General features: G+C 45.6%; 1 protein-coding gene across 2 annotated transcripts in view; it reads right to left on the bottom strand.

The window, feature by feature from the left end:
- SYDE2 (synapse defective Rho GTPase homolog 2) overlaps positions 1-6,198 on the bottom strand; it is a 28,960-nt gene extending 22,762 nt beyond the window's left edge. The window contains exon 1 of one of the 2 annotated variants that reach the window (XM_075286988.1): positions 4,295-6,198. In XM_075286988.1, coding sequence (XP_075143089.1) covers positions 4,295-5,999 — 1,705 coding nt within the window. In that variant the 5' untranslated portion in view covers positions 6,000-6,198. The remainder of the gene's footprint in view (positions 1-4,294) is intronic. The other variant, XM_075286989.1, reaches the window with a different exon arrangement.
- Between the last annotated feature and the right edge of the window lie 13,471 nt (positions 6,199-19,669).

Genomic DNA, 19,669 nt, shown 5'->3' with positions numbered 1-19,669 from the left:
TACTTGCCCTAGCCTCATGCGACGTGTCATTGCAGGGCCCCGGGCAAGCTGCACTTTATATGAATATACTAAGAGCTGGACTATAGCGACCTATAACTTTAGTGACCTCACGCCATACACTAACAGGAGTGAACACTACAGCCAGTCACCGCAGCAGCCATATAGTGCGAGGCTTGTTTTCCTTCCCTCGGCTGAATAAAAGCCTATTTAGCCCTCTGTGGCTGCGGGCGAGAGCCAAGTTTACTGCTGCCGCTGCTCTTTCTGCATAAAGACCCTTCTTTACTTGAGTGTTATGATAACGTGACTTTTCGTGAACATGAACAATCCTTATCGAGCCCTTAGGACAAAGACGGCACCACACTCAGTGCCAGGAGGTGGCACTACAAGCTGGCATCAGACATAACCCTGGTCAAAATGCAGCAGTCAGCGCTTCCATTTTTTCCACCCTAATACTGAAAATACCTAAAAGACATTGACGGGTCCCGGCGGTCTGATGCTCTAGTCAGCCTATGCTTTTTATATTTAGGTGGAGCGTCACCAAGCTTTCCCTGACTCCTGAACAGCAAGGCTCACCCTGTTACAGAACTAGGGTGACATCTGGTCTTTTCAATATATGGTTTCAGATAGGTCGAAACAACTGACACTTGGGACCTTAGGTAGGTTTTTTGCACTATAATTAACATATACAATAGGTGATCCATGTCCAGTTACAGGGGGCTACCACTGCTAGGACACCGGGGGACCACTAAAATGTCAGCCAGAACCCCTAACGTACCCCGCGTTGCAATACTACAGTAAGAAGGCTTTTGACTAGAGCAGTGCTACCTACAGGGCAAGCACCCTGACGCTCCATTCTATAAAGTCTATGGGGCCTATTAAAATAGACAGATGTTGAATGTAGCGGTAGGATGCAAACGTGACGTGGCACCCAAACTTAGTGGGGATCCCAGCAATGGAGACCCCAGAGATCAAACCGGTCACCCAACCTGTGCAGAATGGATAAATGTCCATTATAGTACAACCCACTTTTAAAGGAGGTTTCCAGAATTGGTCATCAATATCAGATTTATTGGGGTAGAGGTGGTTAAGGAAGGGGGGGTCCAACATCCAAGACCCCCTCCAACCAGTTGTTTGAAGCAACTGCAGCATTCAGGTGAGCGCCGCAGACTCTATACTGTACACCAAGCACAGTTCTGTACATAGTATAGTGGTGGTGCTTGGTATTGCAGCTCAGCCCTGTTCATTGGAATAAGACTAAGCATTGAACATGGCACATGACAAATGAATGCAAGGTCACTGGCCTGAAACATGGACACAGACCTCACCTGAGTGTCACTTCTGCATTAAGGGGGTCCTGGGTATTGAACCCCCACCAGATAGTAAGGACATCCATATTTAACTGTCACAAACCCTTTTTAGGAAATTATGGTGACAACCCCTTTTGGAATGGTTATCAACATGGTCACCCAGCTTTCCTAGAAAAAAATATAATGAAAAAGACCTCTGAATGGAAGACGCAGTGTAATAGATGCAACATACTATTTTTTGCTCCAAGGCGCCTGGGAACACTTGGCAGCACTTCCTATACCAATGCAATGAACCAATTACAACACATGTGAATGTCCCACCACCGCTGGGATAAGTGATAAATCTTCCTGAAGCTGTCAGATCAGCCCGGGGCCTGTAACAACAGCTCCAAATTCCTGGTCTGCTCTGCCCACAGCAAGGAGCTCCCAACAATTGGCCCTGAACCGCGGTGATATTTACCTTCGCCACACGGCCAATAATGGGAGAAAACTCACTAATCTGCAGGAGGGATTTTTTTTTTTATTTTGCCAGTGAATTTCTTTACTTCTCGCTATAGAGAAGGAAGAATAACTGGAACTGCATAAAGAGTAGTCATATGGGTAAGTGGTAACAGTCCCCCTAGTTGTCACCAAAATCCGCAGATTGCTTGGTTTTAATACAATCTCGATCCAGTGCAACATGTCGGGCTCCATCTTCCTTGCCCTGACTGCCAAGACTTGAGCACAAAGGTCAGATATCAATATTACGGTGCAAGTGGTATGGTAGGACCTGCGCTGAAGTGATGGAGATCTGGATCAGAGCACTAGACAGCAAGGTAGCTACAAGGCTACAACTCCCAACAGGTACCTAGCGCTGCAGAGTGGAGAACCACAGGTTAGACAATGCTGCCGTCAGGGCGGCTAAAACCTCACGTTGGACGTGTTTTCTGGCTACCATCGCTGGGGTATTCGTAAGGGTCCTTTCACTGAACCAGTTTTTGGTACCAGGAGCCAATAACTGGTCTAAAGCCGGTTGCAGACAACAGTGTACTTCCGGACGGCCATGGTGCACAAGGGACACACGGATGTTCCCCGGGTGCTGCCCGTGCACCAGCTGTGCTTCTGTGGACCCATTAATTAAATGAATAGGAGCCAAGGAAGAAGAGCCGCAAAATAGGACCTGTTCTGTATTTTGCGGATCGGACTGTTGGACGCACACGGGATCGTGTAATTTCACGGTCATGTGTACAGGCCCATAGAAATGAATGGGTCAGAAAAGACACAGGTAGTACACTGATCTCAGCCACGGTCATCTGCAAGAGGCCTAAGAAGAAATGCCCAGAGCAAATTTCTAGGCACACTAGATCCCTGGATCCTCTAGCTTTAATAGGCTAGAAGAATTGCTCCCAAAAATTGCAATGGGCTGAGAAAACGGCCCACAGGCTGCTGGTTGTTCAGGTCCGGCTTCTTTAACCCTGCAAGATTGTCCGTGCAGGGAACAGGTAGCGTTGCATGACAGACAAAAACCATGAGTGGCATCCAGGTAGGGCATGGACTAGTCGGACACTTTACACCCCGCCATATGCACCTTCCTGATATTGCAGCTCATTTTACCTTAATAAGGATGATCTGCAATATCAGTCAAAGGACAGGAGTGGCGCTATTTCTGGAGGCTTTATTCTCCTAGACATTGCTGCTAAGTATCTCTTTCAGATATCCTGGTAGTTAACCCCAGGTAACCCTCCTCTGTAACTACCTAGACACAATCTACAAGTGACATCACTGAGGTTGAAGACAGGACAAGCCTCCACAGATCATCATGAACAATGTCAGGGTCTATTCACACAGTGCACTCAAATCATGGTTCACTTCCATAAAAGACCGCACTCTTGCAAAATTGCAACATTTGGACATTTGGTCAAGCTAATCGCAGCAATAAACCAAGATCTCATTTGCATTGTCTGTACAGACCCCAATGATCGCTGCATAGACTTGTTCTATTGTTCCGGCAGAGTTCATGGTAAAGTCGCGGGGTCACCACACAACAACGTCAACGTTTCACTCCTGAAATTATGGCCGACAAAAACGGAACATCCAAAATCCTCAGATGCTACAGATGACCTCAGGGTGGTTTAACCCTCTCATACCAAAGGCAAGAACTCAGAGCAGAACAGATTGGCGCAATCGGACATCTGGGCTAGCCGCTAAATCCGCGGCCCTACACAAGTGTATCCTCTACCTAATTGTCTAACCATGGAACAAATTGTTACCTGCACCAGTCTATAATTTGCCTGAGCCAGGGATTGTTTCCAAGCCAAAGTCCTAATCTGCAAGCTACGCTGGATATAACACTAGTCTAAAAGCAAACAGCACCTCGTAGTAAAAAACACACAAAGTCAAATCACAGCGAGCTGGGTGCGGAAGGGTTTACTAGGTCCGGGGCGCTGAGCTCTGCTATATCTTTATATGGTATTAACAAGGCAGAGGGAACAAAGGAATTTGCTTTGTTTAGTCTGCACCGTGACACTTACTGCTTCCTATATCCAAAAGTTACAAACACAAGCTGATACATTGCAGCGAGCAAATCATGAAGTATCCTAAAAGAGGATGGGGGGGGGGGGGGGGGGGTAGTAAACCAAAGAGCATATTTTCCATTCCCTTGGCAGGACTGGCAAACACTGTGCGCTGTGTATGTGGCCACAAAGACTTTATATACTGTAAAAACCAATGCTAAGAAAGCAAGCGCTGTGCTGATCTGCAAAGAGGGCGACTATGCAAACACCTCCCAAAATATAGGGAGAGTATCAGAGATGCATGCAACAGAGGATACTAGGACCCCGAACAAATGCAAAAACCATAAGAAGTGCTAAGAGTTGAGGGACACAGAACACAACCCATCACCAAGTCACCCATTAGTACGGACACCTCGGAACCCCATAAAAGAAGAGAAGATCTAGTGGTCAGTTGTTGTTCAGGCCTGGAGCGGGGCCCGTGCCCTGCTCGCCTACCTGATTTGTCCTGGTTGCTAGCCTCCGACTTGCCAAACCCACCGCCGGCTTTCTGGGAGGATCCAATGAGTCGTTCCTTCACCTCCAGAGACAATAAGCGTCCTTTGTACATCCACTTTTGCATTTTCTTGACGGTGAGTCCTGATGGTTTGGGTGAAGAACTCCCCTGGTCTTCCACTACGGTATCGTCATCATCGTTCCTGTGGATGCCAAAGTCCCCTAGCGTCTCAGAACGGCTCTCGATGCCACCCTCTGAGGCTCTCCAGTTCACAGTGGCTAGTAGGTCTCGGGGGCTGCCCTCGCTGCTGTCCACATCAGCCTGGTGGCCAATAGAGCCCTGACTGTGCTCGTAGCTGCACTCAGAAGACAAGCTGCTATTGACAGGGCTGTACTTGATCTGACTATCACTATGGCACTTGTGTAAGGGCTCCAGAGCAGGCAGGGTATACACCGTATCCACGCTTTTACTAATTCTACGTATCCGGTTAAGTTGGGCCGTTATTAATGCGTTCAGGGATGCCAAATCGCTATGGGACACTTGTTTAGGACTGGTCTCATCTGAAGACCACACGTCACTTTCGAGCACCCTGGCAGAAGACTGCGAGTAGACACTATCTTGGGACTGGGAGCTGGAGGGACAGGTTTCTAACTTGGTGCCCATCTTATTGGTATGGCTTTCAAGGGGCATGTCATGCATGGCATGAATTAATAAGTAATAGGCCTCCTGCAGCTGAGACCTGAGGCGATCAGTTTCCAGGTAAACGTCCAAAGTGCCTTTTCGGTCCTGGTGGCCATAATCGGCCGCAGTCCTGTGTGTGTACGATGTCCGTGGCGACAGTACATCGGTCCCTGTATACAAGGTATTGCACTGGGAATCATTGGTGCCAGCGATTACAAGATTGTCATTATCGTAATAGTCATCCTCCTCGCTGTCCTCAGAATGGTTCTGGGTGCCCCCATAAAAACATCCTGTTGTCCGGGCCAGAGGGGGGTTATGGCAATGGACTGCATGACTGCGCTCAGAGGCAAAGAAACCCATACGGGGATCTTGGGGGACCCTGCTGTCCGGGACATGAGGATAAATAAAATTCAGAGGGGATGGTGCGCTGTGAGGTGGCCAATGTTCCTCAAAATCGGGGCTATAGGGGGCACTAGTTGGGGTTTTTAATGGAGGGGCAGACAAGACCTGAGGTCCGCCGTAGGAATAAAGTCCCTGACCGTTCAGGTCACAAGAGAAGGGGGGCGCACACGAATCTCGGGGGTCAAAGTCCACACTGCTGATGTTGCTGTAGTGAGAGTGTCTGCACCCCACACTGTCCCTGCACCCCAGGGCTGACATCTCCCATTGGGAGGGGTGATGGTCATTATTATTGTTGTGGTTCTGGGCACACCACCCTCCAGGGGCCCCCGGCCTGCTCTTAGGGGGATGCACTAGGGACCCCAATAAGATCTCCACAGGATCCCCTACTCTGCAGCCCATCTCCTGCATTGTGGGGTCAGCTCTGCACCCCTCCGCTGGGCACCCCCCAGCAATGACCCCATTACACTTGTCGGGGGTCTCTAGCCTACTCGGGTGTCCGGGCACCCTGCGCCCACTGCCCCCTGGCTGCTCTTTACCTTCTCCGTTAGAGAGTCCCCCCGCCGGCCCCTTCTTGGATCTCTTCCCCCGCAGTTTGGATAAAGTCCTCCGCAGAGGATCAGCCATTCCTTCCTAGTGCCCTCAGCAAGAGCTGCCCCGGGCGGCGGAGAGTCCGTAAGAGCCCGGCTCCATAGTGTCCCGGCTTCCTGCATGTACTGGGTGATGTAGTGGCGAGTGTCCCGGCGGCAGTGTCCGCTCCGGTGCCCGGCTCTGCGCTGTGTGTCGGGGCCGCTCTCCGGGGCTCCTCTCCCTGCACATACTTGGAATATTTCAGGGGTGAGAGGCCGCGGCTCGGCGCCTGCGCAGTGCGCCAGGGGGCGGGGCCTTGCCTGTCCTCGGCAGCTGTGAGGGACCAGCGCAGGTTAGCGCGTCACGTGATCTACAACCTGTGGCTCGTCACGTCAGCTGTCGTGAAGGGAACTGCGGGCATGATGGGAGTTGTAGTTCCACATCTGCAAACCATTGCAGCCTCTAGTCACTCCTTTAGGACAATATTTCCATAGAGAGTAAAAATATTATAATACACCCCCAATAACCACAGTAAGTATATAGTCACCCTGCTATAATGCAGATGCATGTATGGTTACATATGTAATGTATAACATGGGGGTGCCAAGTGGAGTTATTGCACAGGGCAGCATAGGATTAGTTATTCTATACACACCTCTGCTACCATTCTGCCATTCAGGACTATAGAAAAGCTGAGTGACACTCTTGAAGCTGCAGAGAAAATTGTATAAACGTGTGTTCACACATGTCAGGGTAGCGCTGCATCAAAAAGCATTAACTGCGGTATTTTTTATCATTGCACGGACGCCGATCGCATCCAGCGTGAATTGTTAGACATGTGAACACACCCTTAGTTGTCACCCAGCTTTTCCAGGCATATTCCCATAGTATAAAGGGATCGCTAGGCCAGGCATCACTTTATGTTGGGGTTCGGACTCCTAAAAATGCAGGGGTCACAGCTATGGGATAACATGGCGCCCCTTGTAAGATTTCCCTATACAGCAGGGCTGACAGCAGTTCCCTACACAGTCAGGAGTGGCGCTGTGTTGGGAAATCTTAGCGGATGCAATGGTACACCAGCGTTGCGACCCCTACATTACCACGAATAGTGGTGGCTCCTGAGGTTGGATCATATCGATTGATAGGAACGACAGACTGAGTATTGCATTTGCAGACACCAACGGTGTGAATCCATCAGCAGACTTCCATAAACTAGCCTGATGATACCATAAGGAGACACTGATAGCAAATACTCTTCTATTAAAGACAGTATATGGTAAGGAACGGCAATTTACACTAGTTACTACAGTATTGTCAAGGCACTCTGCATCAAAATGGGACATACATACAAGTAAGACATATGACCGCCAGCGATATCCTGCTGCATGCTTGGATGGAGCGTGGAGATAAGCGGCATCTGACACCTCTAACACAATTGTTCTTCTGAAGATAAAAATCCAACATGGCCGATACCTGCGCTGCCCCCATACACCTTAAATCGTCACTGGATTCCACCTACATTTTTTCTCTAAACATCTTTTACAGATAACCAGGACATGCCTCAAGGTCAAATACCGCTATCCGCAAGCAGTGACCTTTCCAGACCCCCACCAGGAAGAGGCCAAGGTTCCTCTGCATACTTGGAGATGTCAATAGACAGGAGACATTCCTCTGGCTGCATTTTAAAGGGTACTACATCATTTTTATTGGTCTATTCAGTAAACTAATATGAAAAAAATGTAAAAACAGACAATTATAATGTTCATAGCAGACCCATTAGATGTCATAGTAAATTCCTGATTACAGAATCAGGTTGGCAGGAGTGTGGGTGATGTAGGCATTGACTTCCTCCCTGCCAGATGTAAGAATCTCTGGTGCAAACATAGACATCTCTTATCTCTTTTCCAGATGTCAGCATCACCGGTGCTTCCTACACACATGTATGCTGGCTCACATCCAGATGGAAGCTTTGCTTGCTCCCTCTGCTTTTCATCATAGGTTACTTTTACAGCGTGCATTATTGGAATGCCGACTTATATTGGTTGCGAAAGAAGACGTGTATTCATTGATGGCATGTGCAACCTAACAGACATTGGGGGAGTTTACTAACGCATGTATGTTAGTTTACTGAATTCTAGCCCAGTTCCTCTCTGGTGTAGATTTTAATTCTGGTGCACTGGAGCCGCTTAATAATTCCAGCACATCTCATCCCTGCCAGGGACCTCATGAAGACTGGTGAGCAGGGGGCAACACGGTGGCTCAGTAGTTAGTACTGCAGCCTTACAGCGCTGGAGTCCTGGGTTCAAATCCCACCAGGAACGACATCTGCAAGGAGTTTGTATGTTCTCCCCGTGTATGTGTGGATTTCCTCCCGTTCTACAAAGACATACTGATAGGGGAAAAAATGTACATTGTGATCTCTATATGGGGCTCACAATCTATATAAAAAAAAATGACTAGTGAACACAACGACAGTCTTAATAAATTCCCTCCAGTGTTATCAAAACGATGCAAAATTTTCACAAGGAATAGAAAAACATTCTATGGGGGAGATTTATCAGGTCTGGTGTTTTCAATGCCCTATATCAGCAGAGGATGCGCCTTATTTATGACAAGGCGCATGCTTCCTTATAAATGAGGTGCACTCTCCACCGGGGTATGCACCCAGAGTGAAATGTATGAGAGGTCATAGCATCATTTATGACAGTTTTGTGGCATGCATGCTAATGAATCTGGCAATGGCCCCACCCCCAACATGCCCTAGCTACACCCCCTTTTCGGGAAAACTGTGTGGACAATGCAAAGACTACAATTGCAGCAATTTACGTCACAGCTGCCAAAACAATACTGGCATAAAATAATAAATCTGCCCCTATGTCTCTAAGTACAAGACGTTGAATGGAATGGTAGTATGCATCCTTGATTTCTGCTCCATTCAGGTTCTCCTGGCCATAGTCTTACAAACCGGGGTGTGACAGGACACCCCAATGGTGAGAGGTACCGGTGGTCGAATCCTCATCGATACCACAGATATCAATAGCACTTGTAATGACTAGAATATCTCTTTAAGAGCGTTAAGTGTTGCTGTTTATTCTACAGGGCTGAAGACGTCCATGGTAAACTATAGATGTCCATATCACCTTTACTAAAGGGAAATTGAGTTCTACCAACAGGCCACCCCCCTTAACTAAATGCAAAGGAGGGATTACAGAATTGCTAAAAATAATCCTACATTACACAATCCAGTCTCTTATATAATCCTGCTGTCTCTCCAGAGTAATACAAATATCTTTCCTACTAAAGACACTTAGGTTTTGTCAAAACTTGTCACAGAAAGAGAAGAAAACCATCTGACTCCAAAAATGTATATAGAAAAATTATGACTCCCAGGATACAGGTTATACTCTGTATACCCATCTGTCCTAAAACAATATCAAGACGTCATTTCAGATGACTGACTGTGTCACGCAAGACTTCCTTCCCACGGAAAGCATTCCAGGATTTATAGTGTTTAAAGGAACATTCTGTGCAGCGGAAGGAATTCTGAGCTAATGTAAGACACCTTGTGAGGAGCCGGCAACGCTAGTCTCACCTTCTTACCAAGTCTTGTTCTTTTGACAAAGACTATATATCAAGTGTCCACAAATCTTTATATCAAGTTTTAGAATGAAGCAGAACAGATAGATAGATAGATAGATAGATAGATAGATAGATAGATAGGAGATAGATAGATAGATAGATAGATAGATAGATAGATGATAGATAGATAGATAGATAGATAGATAGATAGATAGATAGATAGATAGATATGAGAGAGATAGATAGATAGATAGATAGATAGATAGGAGATAGATAGATAGATAGATAGATAGATAGATAGATAGGAGATAGATAGATAGGAGATAGATAGATAGATAGATAGATAGATAGATAGATAGATAGGAGATAGATACATAGATAGATAGATAGATAGATAGATAGATAGATAGGAGATAGATAGATAGATAGATAGATAGATAGATAGATAGATAGATAGATAGATATAGATAGATAGATATTAAGTAGATATGAGAAAGCAGATATGCTGTCCATACACATTACATGATGGTTGGCCGAACCCAGCGATTGATAGAACTGACTGACCATCTGAAGTGTAGTTGTTAGTGAGATAGTCCTGCGTTCCCTCTCTCTGATCACAGCATTATATTGTAGGTATATACACGTGCGTGTGGGTATGTGTATATAATGCCCTGACGTACCGATTACCCTCCATCGCTGGGCCTTGGCTTTCTCCTGTAAGGATGGGCCTGCACAATCTGTCTCAGCCTTTGGTAAAATTCTCTCCTTTGCTGTCTGGTATTGGGTATTCTCCAATGTGCCACAGGTTCTAAAAGGGCCTGGAGTTCTTGTAGGACATTATTGCCTGTAGGATATACCAGGATTAGAATGGTAACCTATAGGGCTGGGCAATGAATTAGAAAAAACTAAATCATAGGTCTGTGAAATTATTCGTTGTGAATTTGCTGACATTTATTCACTATTATTTTTCGTCCCTTCCATCCTGTCTCCCACTGCCATCGGCTTCAGGATATGTCACTAACTGTATGGTAACCAATGGCATGGGGGGGGTCCTAAAATAATCGCTAATTGTAGTCAAGATAAAAAGGTAAGTGCAGTCATCTCTACAGGACTCCTGCAGTTCCATAAATTCGCCCTGACGGGCATCACATGAGCACAATCTACTGCTCCACTCATATGGGGCACATGGGACCCCCAGTCTCAGGAATGGTGAGGGATCGGGGGAAGTCCAAAACTGGCCTATATAGCACCAGTCTAGATGAATTTCCCTATATGTCTATTCTCTATTCATCTCATGCCCACCTCCATTGAGCGACTATACAAGTGCATGAGCCCTCGAGTGGCCAACTGACAATATAGTGGAGGTTACAACCCAAGCAGGATCTTCACATGAGAAAAGTTGGACTTGTTTGTAAGGTTATAGATATAGATATATTATATTACTAGCGTTATGATCTGACCTTCCATGGCGACGTTCCGACCGATGAAAATGTCAATAAGTAAAAAGTAAGTAAAATAAACTGCAAAAAAAATGCAAAAAATTGCTGAAGTAGTTGCCGTCTCTCCAACCACCGTCACTGCCAACGCATCTACAGTTGGGTTCCACGATGATGATTATGTCACTTTAAAAGGGGAGGGACTTCCATCAGCCAATCGGAATCAAGTGTTGGATTTTGAATGGAAGTAGCCTACATAGGTTAGTAGTTTGCAAAATGGGATTTGATAACTTTGGATATGGGCCAATGAGAGAGGTGTCGCAAATAGCGTTTTGGCTACACTTGTAATGAGCCCCTTCAGCCTCCGTATTTACCTGGCAGCCCCATAAAGGATGCCCATAATGGCAGTATTTCTTGCTAAGTCATATTTTTAGGGAATGATATTTCCATCCATGACTACAGATGCTGTAACGTCTTGACGCTCGGCCTATATAACCAGCAGGAAACACGCGCTGACACATTCTTGGATCCGAGCGCGCAGCAACCAGACGTTTGTCCCCAATATACAAGCCAGAGAGAGAACGATAACAAATAAAGCCACGTTGACACAGATGGGTTTCATGTGAGATCTGAAACCGTCATTTTCTGTTGCATTTTACTTACTATTACAGATATCGGAGGCATGACAAAGATCCTGGGCCCAAGTGCAAAATCTGTACCAGGTCCCCGAACTATAGTGTATTATTTATAGTGCTGATATCCTCCTATTGGGAAGACACACCTTATGGGCCCCCCTTAGACCTCTGGGCCCATAAGGTGTAGGGCAGTTATGGGCAGGGATAGTAGTGAAGCTAGTGGGCAAGGGTGGCATCAACATGCCATTACCCTGGTCCTGAATATCCAGATACAGAGTCAAGGCAATGTACTAATTGTTTGCCCCAGGGAATATAGGCATATGTATACTGCTAATTTCCATAAGACGGACATTGTGCACCGGGTAACTGGTTGTAAAGTAACGCTGGATATTTCTGTGCGTGGCTATGCAGGGGCCAGACAGATGTCTGTGATCAGTCCGAGCAGCGCCTCACCAGATCTCACTATAAAGCTCGCTTTATTCTGCATATTTTCTGTAAAACTCTGGAAAATATTTCTTCCTTTCGGCCAGATAGCTGGCGTAGATACGGTTGCGGTACAGTGGGATACACTGCATTATGCAAGCTACAAAGAAGATGCGGAGAGATTGTGGAAATCTGGAAGGAATTCCCATTTTATATATTTCTGGACACGGTGTCCGTGGGATATTCTTTCCATCTCCAGAGTCAATAATATAAGGATTTATAGAGTCTAAGGCGGTGTGTATTATAGGCGCCCTTACTTACTGAGGCCCCTAATGCCAAATCTATTCCAGACGGTAGAGACCCCTGTAGAAGGACAAGGACTGACATCATAGCAGAGGGAAGATCAGCTTGTACTGCACCAGGTGCTACAGGCAGGAGTGGTAGGGGTCTGAGTGCCAGGACTGGGGTAGCTGAAGTCCCGCCCCCACTGCTCCAACCCCCTCATTTACATACGACTTCAAAGTTGTTTGCCTCAAAATCTTAAAAAGTGACATAAATAACCCAGGTACGATGTATAGGACTGTAATGGGCTCTGTAACATGGTGGTGCCTGGTAGACTCCCTTTAACTGATGCTGTAGTTTTAGCAGTTGGCCATGATAATGCAACAGAAAGATCAGGATGAGCAGCGATTTTGGTTCTTACAACCTATGAGAAACTTGCAGTGCAGGAAATTGGGGACATAGGGAACACAGGGAAAGTGACTCAGCACCACTGTGCAAGTGATACCTTGGAAATGTAAAGGGCTTCTGACTCTCTGAGGGGACTCCTGACTGCAGATTTTTGGAAAGGGATTGAGGAGTTGGATTATAACTGCACATGCACCCTCAGCTGGATGAGCAGTAACTAAATGTAAGCGAAGAGGAGCTTCTGCCAGATCCTTTTGTTCTTGGGAAAATAAACTATCAAAGGATCTGGCAGAAGCTCCTCTTCGCTTACATTTAGTTACATGCACTGCTCATCCAGCTGAGGGTGCATGTGCATGTACAGGATGTGTTGCACCAGACATATCTTCATGCAGCCTCTACACTGGGGTCCCGGGAGCCCCCATTTTCCTGACTGGTGAGTGTATTCTGGACATAGGATTCAGCTGAAGCAGCAAATGTTGTCCATGCTTGTATTACTGGTGAGAGGGTCCTGCGTTCCCTCTCTCTGGCCACAAGATTATGTGCTTGGTGTTGAACAGACATGGTGGAGGGGTGGCTATGTATATATATATATATATAATATATATATATATATATATATATATATATATAAAATATATATATATATATATATATATATATATATATATATAATGCCCGGACGTACCTTTTACCCTCCATCAGCGGGCCTTGACCTTCTCCTGTATGGCTGGGCTTGTACAATCTGTCTCAGGCCAAGGTTGTAAGCGCCGTAGACGTTGCGGGATGTCGTCACCTGTAGGAAATGAGTATCAGATTATTACCTATAGTGGATAGGGGGTATCAGACTTCACCCTTATAGGTTTATCAAGTGTACCGGACTGCGGTGGGAGACACTGGAGCACTGGGGACAGGCAAGTACGTGGTTTTTTTCAGCTTTTTGAAAAAAAGATTATCCTGGACAACCCCTTTAAAAACTGCAGTGTACAGAGCATCAACGTTGCAGTATGTATCACCGGTCTTGATCCTTTTTTCATGGTGCACATTTATGTCCAATTTATGCCACTTTTGTGATGTGAAAAAAGTAAAAACCTGGAATCTGCAAATTTTTAAATGCCGCTTGCCATAATATTTGACATTTTTAGGTTGCGCTTGCCACTATCCTGAAATCGGGGATAACAAGGGGCAAGGTGTGTGCAGGAACACTATATGATAATCCCTGTAATCTGCCCCAGCTATGAGTTAGCATAGATTTCGGTGCAAGCACACGGCCCAGCAAACATTATGTCTGATTTATGAGGAGGTGCGTGCTTTGCCATGAATGAGGCGCCCCTAATGGTGTGAATAACGCCAGTCTTCATACATATCCCCATGTATGTCGGGTCTCTGATCATGTCACGTGTCTATACAGTGAGCGACTACACAGGTGCATGGCCAACTGAAACATGGTGGAGGTTAAAGACAGTTTGAGCCCAACCCAAGCAGTAGGAAGGATCCTTAGAGAAGGAAAGGTGCATATTTGGAAGTTTAGAAAGGGGTACTGATCTCACGGTGATCTCAAAATTTGCCCCAATAATACAGAGCTGAAGTTATTGGGTTTATGCTAACAACTTGTCACTAGACTAGCAAAACATGATTTCCTAGGACCCTAATTCTACCCAATGGCCAATGTTTGGGGGTTTTGTAACTGAAGAACCTGTAAGTACCCAGCACCACCATGGGCGATCCTACAAACCCCAAGTAGCCATGGATTTTCCAAGCCAAACGGGCAGCACAGCACCTATTTCTTAGCTCCCTCTTGTATACTGACGGTGAAGGGGGATGTTTTTGGGCTACCATTTGCGTACCCTTAAGATAGTGGCGCCATTGTGATATATAACATGTAAGTGTCAGGATTTGTACCAACTGGGCATTCAATATGGGGGCAAAATCAAGTTATATAAGTAGCTACATCAACACATTATATTAGTAGCGTTATGATCTGACCTGCCATGGTGAAGGTTCAGCTGAAAACGTCAATAAGTGGAAAATAGGTCAAATAAAAGGCAAAAAATGTAGAAAATTTGAGGAATGGTGCAATAAGATGCCGTCTCTCCGACCGCCGTCACTGCATCTACAGTTGGGTTCTATGGTGACGGTTATGATACATTACAGTGGACGGAACTTCCATCAGCCAATCGGATTCAAGTATTGGATTTTAAATGTACATAGGCTAGCAGTTCGCAACGTCTGACTTACAATGGACCAATGTGAGGGGTTTCACCTGTAGAATTTTTGAGATAACGCTGCATTTTTCTTGGCATTTTTAATGGATTTTTTCCAAAAGCAATCTTCAAAGATATTTCCTAAATGCAATAGTGAAATATAAAACTTTGTTTGTTTTGTTTTTTTTCTTTGGCTTTTACCAACATACAAGTGTATTTTTTTTATGCCATTTTCACACAAACATCTGTACAGGACATCAGAGATTCCAGTAAAAAAAAAAAAAAACATGAAAAATGTACAATTTATTTTTTTATTTTTTAAAAAAGTCACAAAAATACTTGCAAAAATAAAAAAATATGAGATTTAGGCTCCACCTAGCAAAAATGCATTGTGGGGTTTTTGTAAAATGCAACATTTTTTTCCACTGCATTTCCGCAGCAGGCAACAACGCAACGTGTCCGCAATGTGGAGAATTAGCTTTTGGGTACTTTTTTTTTAAAAACTAAAAAAACTCTGCAAAAAACCCTAAGTTTAATATTAAAAAATGTGGATAAATATGTAACTGGTCCCATCACTTCTAAGGTGTGCGTTGCCTATTTACCTGTACCAAGCGCATATAGAGGCGGCGCATGCGTCTGCCATGGGGCTAAATTTGATGGAGAACCAGACTAAGGCCCCATTCACATCTTGTGCGTGTTTCCGTTCAGGGAGTCCGCTTGGGGACCCCCCGAATGGAAACCTATATGTAATAAAAAACAGTTACCTGAGGAACCCGCGGACCCCATAGACTACAACGGGGTCTGTGTAGTATACGCTTCGTTTCTGCATGAAACTTTCGTAGGGAAAAGCTCTGCAAGTAGCAGTTTTCTCTCCGCATGTTTCTTGCGGAAACTACACGGACCCCTTTATAGGCTATGGGGTCCATGTAGTTTCCTTAGGTAGCCACTTTTTAATGCGTACAGGTTTCCATTCTGGGGTTTCCCAATGGAAACCTGAACGCAGATGTGAATGGGACCTACGACTCTACAAGGAACTATATGTTAGATAACAAAGAGTTTGGGAATCCTCCTAATGGTCATGGAAAGACATGGGTGGCAAACCCTGGCACCTAATGGGCACCCTACACCATGGTCTGTCATGAGTCCCTTCAGCCTCAGAATTGACCTGGCAACCTCATAAAACCCAGAGAGACATCTTATAATAGTATTTCTTGATAAGTAATATTTCCATCCATGACAGATGTAAGTGTAAAGCAATGGCTGTAACCTCTTGACACCCTGGTCTATGTAACCAGCAGGAAACACGCGCTGACACATTCTTGGATGCGAGCGCAGCAACCAGACGCTTGTCCCCAATATACAAGTCAGGGAGGGAACGATAACTTAAAAAGCCACGTTGTCAAAGATGGGCTGACAATTTCTAATGCATGGGGTGGAGACAATAGGAGAGCTGGCAGGGTACACATGGGAGGTGCCATAGCTGGCATCAGATCTGGGCATTTAAAGACAAAGCTAGGGCAATGTACTAATCCTTTGTCTCAGGTGACGGAAGGAATAGCTCTGAGTGTGTGACTATAGATGGCCATAATGGATGGACCAGCTGTCTGCCATCATCAATGAATCCAACATAAATGTTCATGCTCAGCTTGGCCAGGGATACTTGTTTATTTCAATATGTCTTTCATACCTGCTAAGGGGTCTCCTGACAGTCCTTCAATGGCTGACATGCTCAGTCCCTTATTACTGTGTGTGATAGGCGACTACTAGAGAGACCCGTCAGCCCCTTATCTTACATGGCAATAAAGGATTGGACATATTGATATACGTTAGCTGTCAGAAGAAAATGGGAAACCCTCTCCCAAGTCAGATCTAATGTGAATGGCCTGGTTATGGAGCATGCATGGCTTTGGGGTCCAGTGGAAACAGTCATAAGCCGATCCTCCCTACATAAGGTAACAGCAGCATAGTCTGCAGACAGTGAGGAGGCAGTAAAAGGTTTATGATTTTTCATACTGATAACCTATGCACAGAATTGGTCATCACTATGTGATCTGTCAGGGTCCAACACCCGGATCCCCCCCACAGTTCAGCTGTTGCAGCAGCCTCCAGCTCCCAGAAGCTGATAATGGACAGACAGCACATGCAGGCTGCTCCTATTCATGCAATAGGTGTGACATTGTACATTGCCTGGACACTGTATAGCGGTGGTTCTGGGAAACTATTAATTGAATAAGGGCAGCGCTGCCCATGCTGTCTGTCCATTGTCAGCTTCCGACACCTGCAGGCTGCTGCAACAACTGTACCCTGCAGGTTTCTGGTGTCGGACCCTCACAGATCACATACTGATAGATTTGGGGACAGAAAACCTCTTAAAGACCTTATTCACATGACACTGAAAAACAGCAAAAACAGTCAATGAGGAAGATGTAATAATTACCTCTACCAGACTAAGGTTTGCAACTTTTTTAAAGGGATTCTATCATTAAAATCACATTTTTTCTCGATCACACGTAGGCCTCGGGTAGAGCAGATTGCGCATGCCCGTAACTACAAGAAAAATGGCCCCTTACACAGTTCGGCTCTGCCCGAGGCCTAGAAGTTTGAACCCAGCTCCGGAAGAAGACGCAAAGAGAGGCCCTTCCTGAAGAAGATGGAGGCGGCGCTGGACAGTTCTCTCACAGCATTAGGGACGCCCCCAGTGCTGTTTGAGCGCTAGGGACCGCCTCCAGTGCTGTGAGAGAACTCATTTGCATACAGACGAAAACCGGATTTCTACCGAATGGCGGCGCAGAGAAGACATCTAAAGGTAGGAGAAGAATCTTTCTTAAGGGTATTCCTACGTGTGAACCAGAAAAAATGTTTTAATGATAGAATCCCTTTGCAACAAATATTGCTTTTACAAAGGAGACATGGCGGGCTAACATTGGGATGACATAAAGGATTGGAGCAAGCCTACGTCTACAGAAGATCTGGGCTTAGTTCTCCAAGATGGCGACGGGAACAACCTCCCTGCCGAGTTCTGCCAAAAACTGCAAGTACTGAGAAGAACTGATGGAGGGTAAAGGACAAAGGTCACAGCAATTATTGATGGGATTTACATTTCTCTTCTCTTTATTCATTTCATTTTGTACATTGACAAAAATGAACTATTAACCCTTCAATTTCTAACAGCGTTCTTACTACGTAGCACCTGCCCAAATATTTTGCACAGTACTGTATGTAAGGGGACTTTGATAGTTTGTTGATCTCCATCTGCTGTGGAACTACTAGTCTCAGCACTCACATATAACGTGGGATAGAGACATGCCGTGGTGTGTTCAGTACAATACAATAGATATTTCTGTGCTTGGCTATGGCCGCCTGCAGTATCTAGAACAGAAGGAATGCACTTGCTGTTCAGGGGCCAGACAGATGTATGTGATCAGTCCGAGCAGCGCCTCACCAGATCTCACTACAAAATTCTCTTTCTTCTGCATATTTCCTGTAAACCTCAGGACCCGGTCCAGGATCTATGAGGAGAGTTCTTTCGGCCAGATAGCTGGTTTAGATACAGTTGCGGTACAGTGGGATACTTCATTATGGAGAGTGATTCCAGCGCAGGCTACAAAGAAGATGCGGAGAGATTGTGGAAATCTGGAAGGAATTTATTTCCATTTTGAAATCATTTTGGACACGGCGTTCCGTGAGATAATCCAAGAGTCTTAGGCGGTCTGTGTTGTAGGCGCCATTATTTACTGAGGCGCAGTGTGAAGTCCCGAGGCCCCAATGTGACCTTATTTCAGAGGCTGACACAGACAATAGAGACCCCCGTACAAGGACTGTATATGGGGCCCTAACTCACCAGTAGAACCATAAGAATCAGTATGTTTGGGTGTATAAGGGTAGGGTTACTCCACCATTATCAATGTTTGTTGCTCTCGGGTTGTCCGTAGCCTCATGTAAAAAACATGACACAAACTTTCTTCCATGATGGTCTTTACTTTTCTGCAGAGTAAACAGACACGACAGAAGACAACGCCTATCATCTTTTTTACAATAGTGTCAATGGGAATGGACGCCAGATGGAGGGGGCGCTATCTATGTCCATTGCTCTAGTACTATTAATGGCCATTGCACTCATTCGGGTGACAGCCACGGACATTGATAACGGTAACCTTACAATACACCAGTAATTATGAGTCATTACAATCAGTAGCTCAATCCCTTACTTGCAATGCTCAGGACCCCCCACAAATGAGGTGTTTGCAGAGTCCACCGCATTGGGGTGACAATGGCGGCCTCTTCTCTGAGAACCAAACACAACAACGTTCATATCAACTGTGCTTGGTATTGCAGCAGTGCACGGGGGTAACTTCTTGTGGTCGGTGGAAATCAGTGGAAACCCGGCGGACCCTTTTATAGTCTGTGTGTTTTTAAGCGGATAAGGTTTCCATTTTTTGGGTCGACGAGTGGACCCAAAGAACGGGAACCCAAATGTTAGTGTGAACCTAGTGTAAGTTAGATGCTGCTGTTTAATCTCATGACCACAAGATCAAAATGTAATCTGATTTCATGCAAGGATCCATGTTCCTTATTATAATCCGAGAAATGGCACATTAACCCTATCCTTACAGAATCCTCCGCTGACTGCTCCTGTGCAGAGCTTGAATTCTAGTTCCATCTCTATAACTCGTTGCTTGTAGCCTGTACCCTGTATCTTCTACCTTTCAGTTTCCACCAGGCTGTGGTGTGTAAAGGGGTACAGTTGGCCCCAGGGGTGTAGCTAG

Source organism: Leptodactylus fuscus, chromosome 9, assembly GCF_031893055.1.
Source record: "Leptodactylus fuscus isolate aLepFus1 chromosome 9, aLepFus1.hap2, whole genome shotgun sequence".
In the NCBI taxonomy this organism is placed as follows: Eukaryota; Metazoa; Chordata; class Amphibia; order Anura; family Leptodactylidae; genus Leptodactylus; species Leptodactylus fuscus.
The sequence above is the reverse complement of the archived record's forward strand: the minus strand, read 5'-3'. Positions and strand labels throughout refer to the sequence as shown.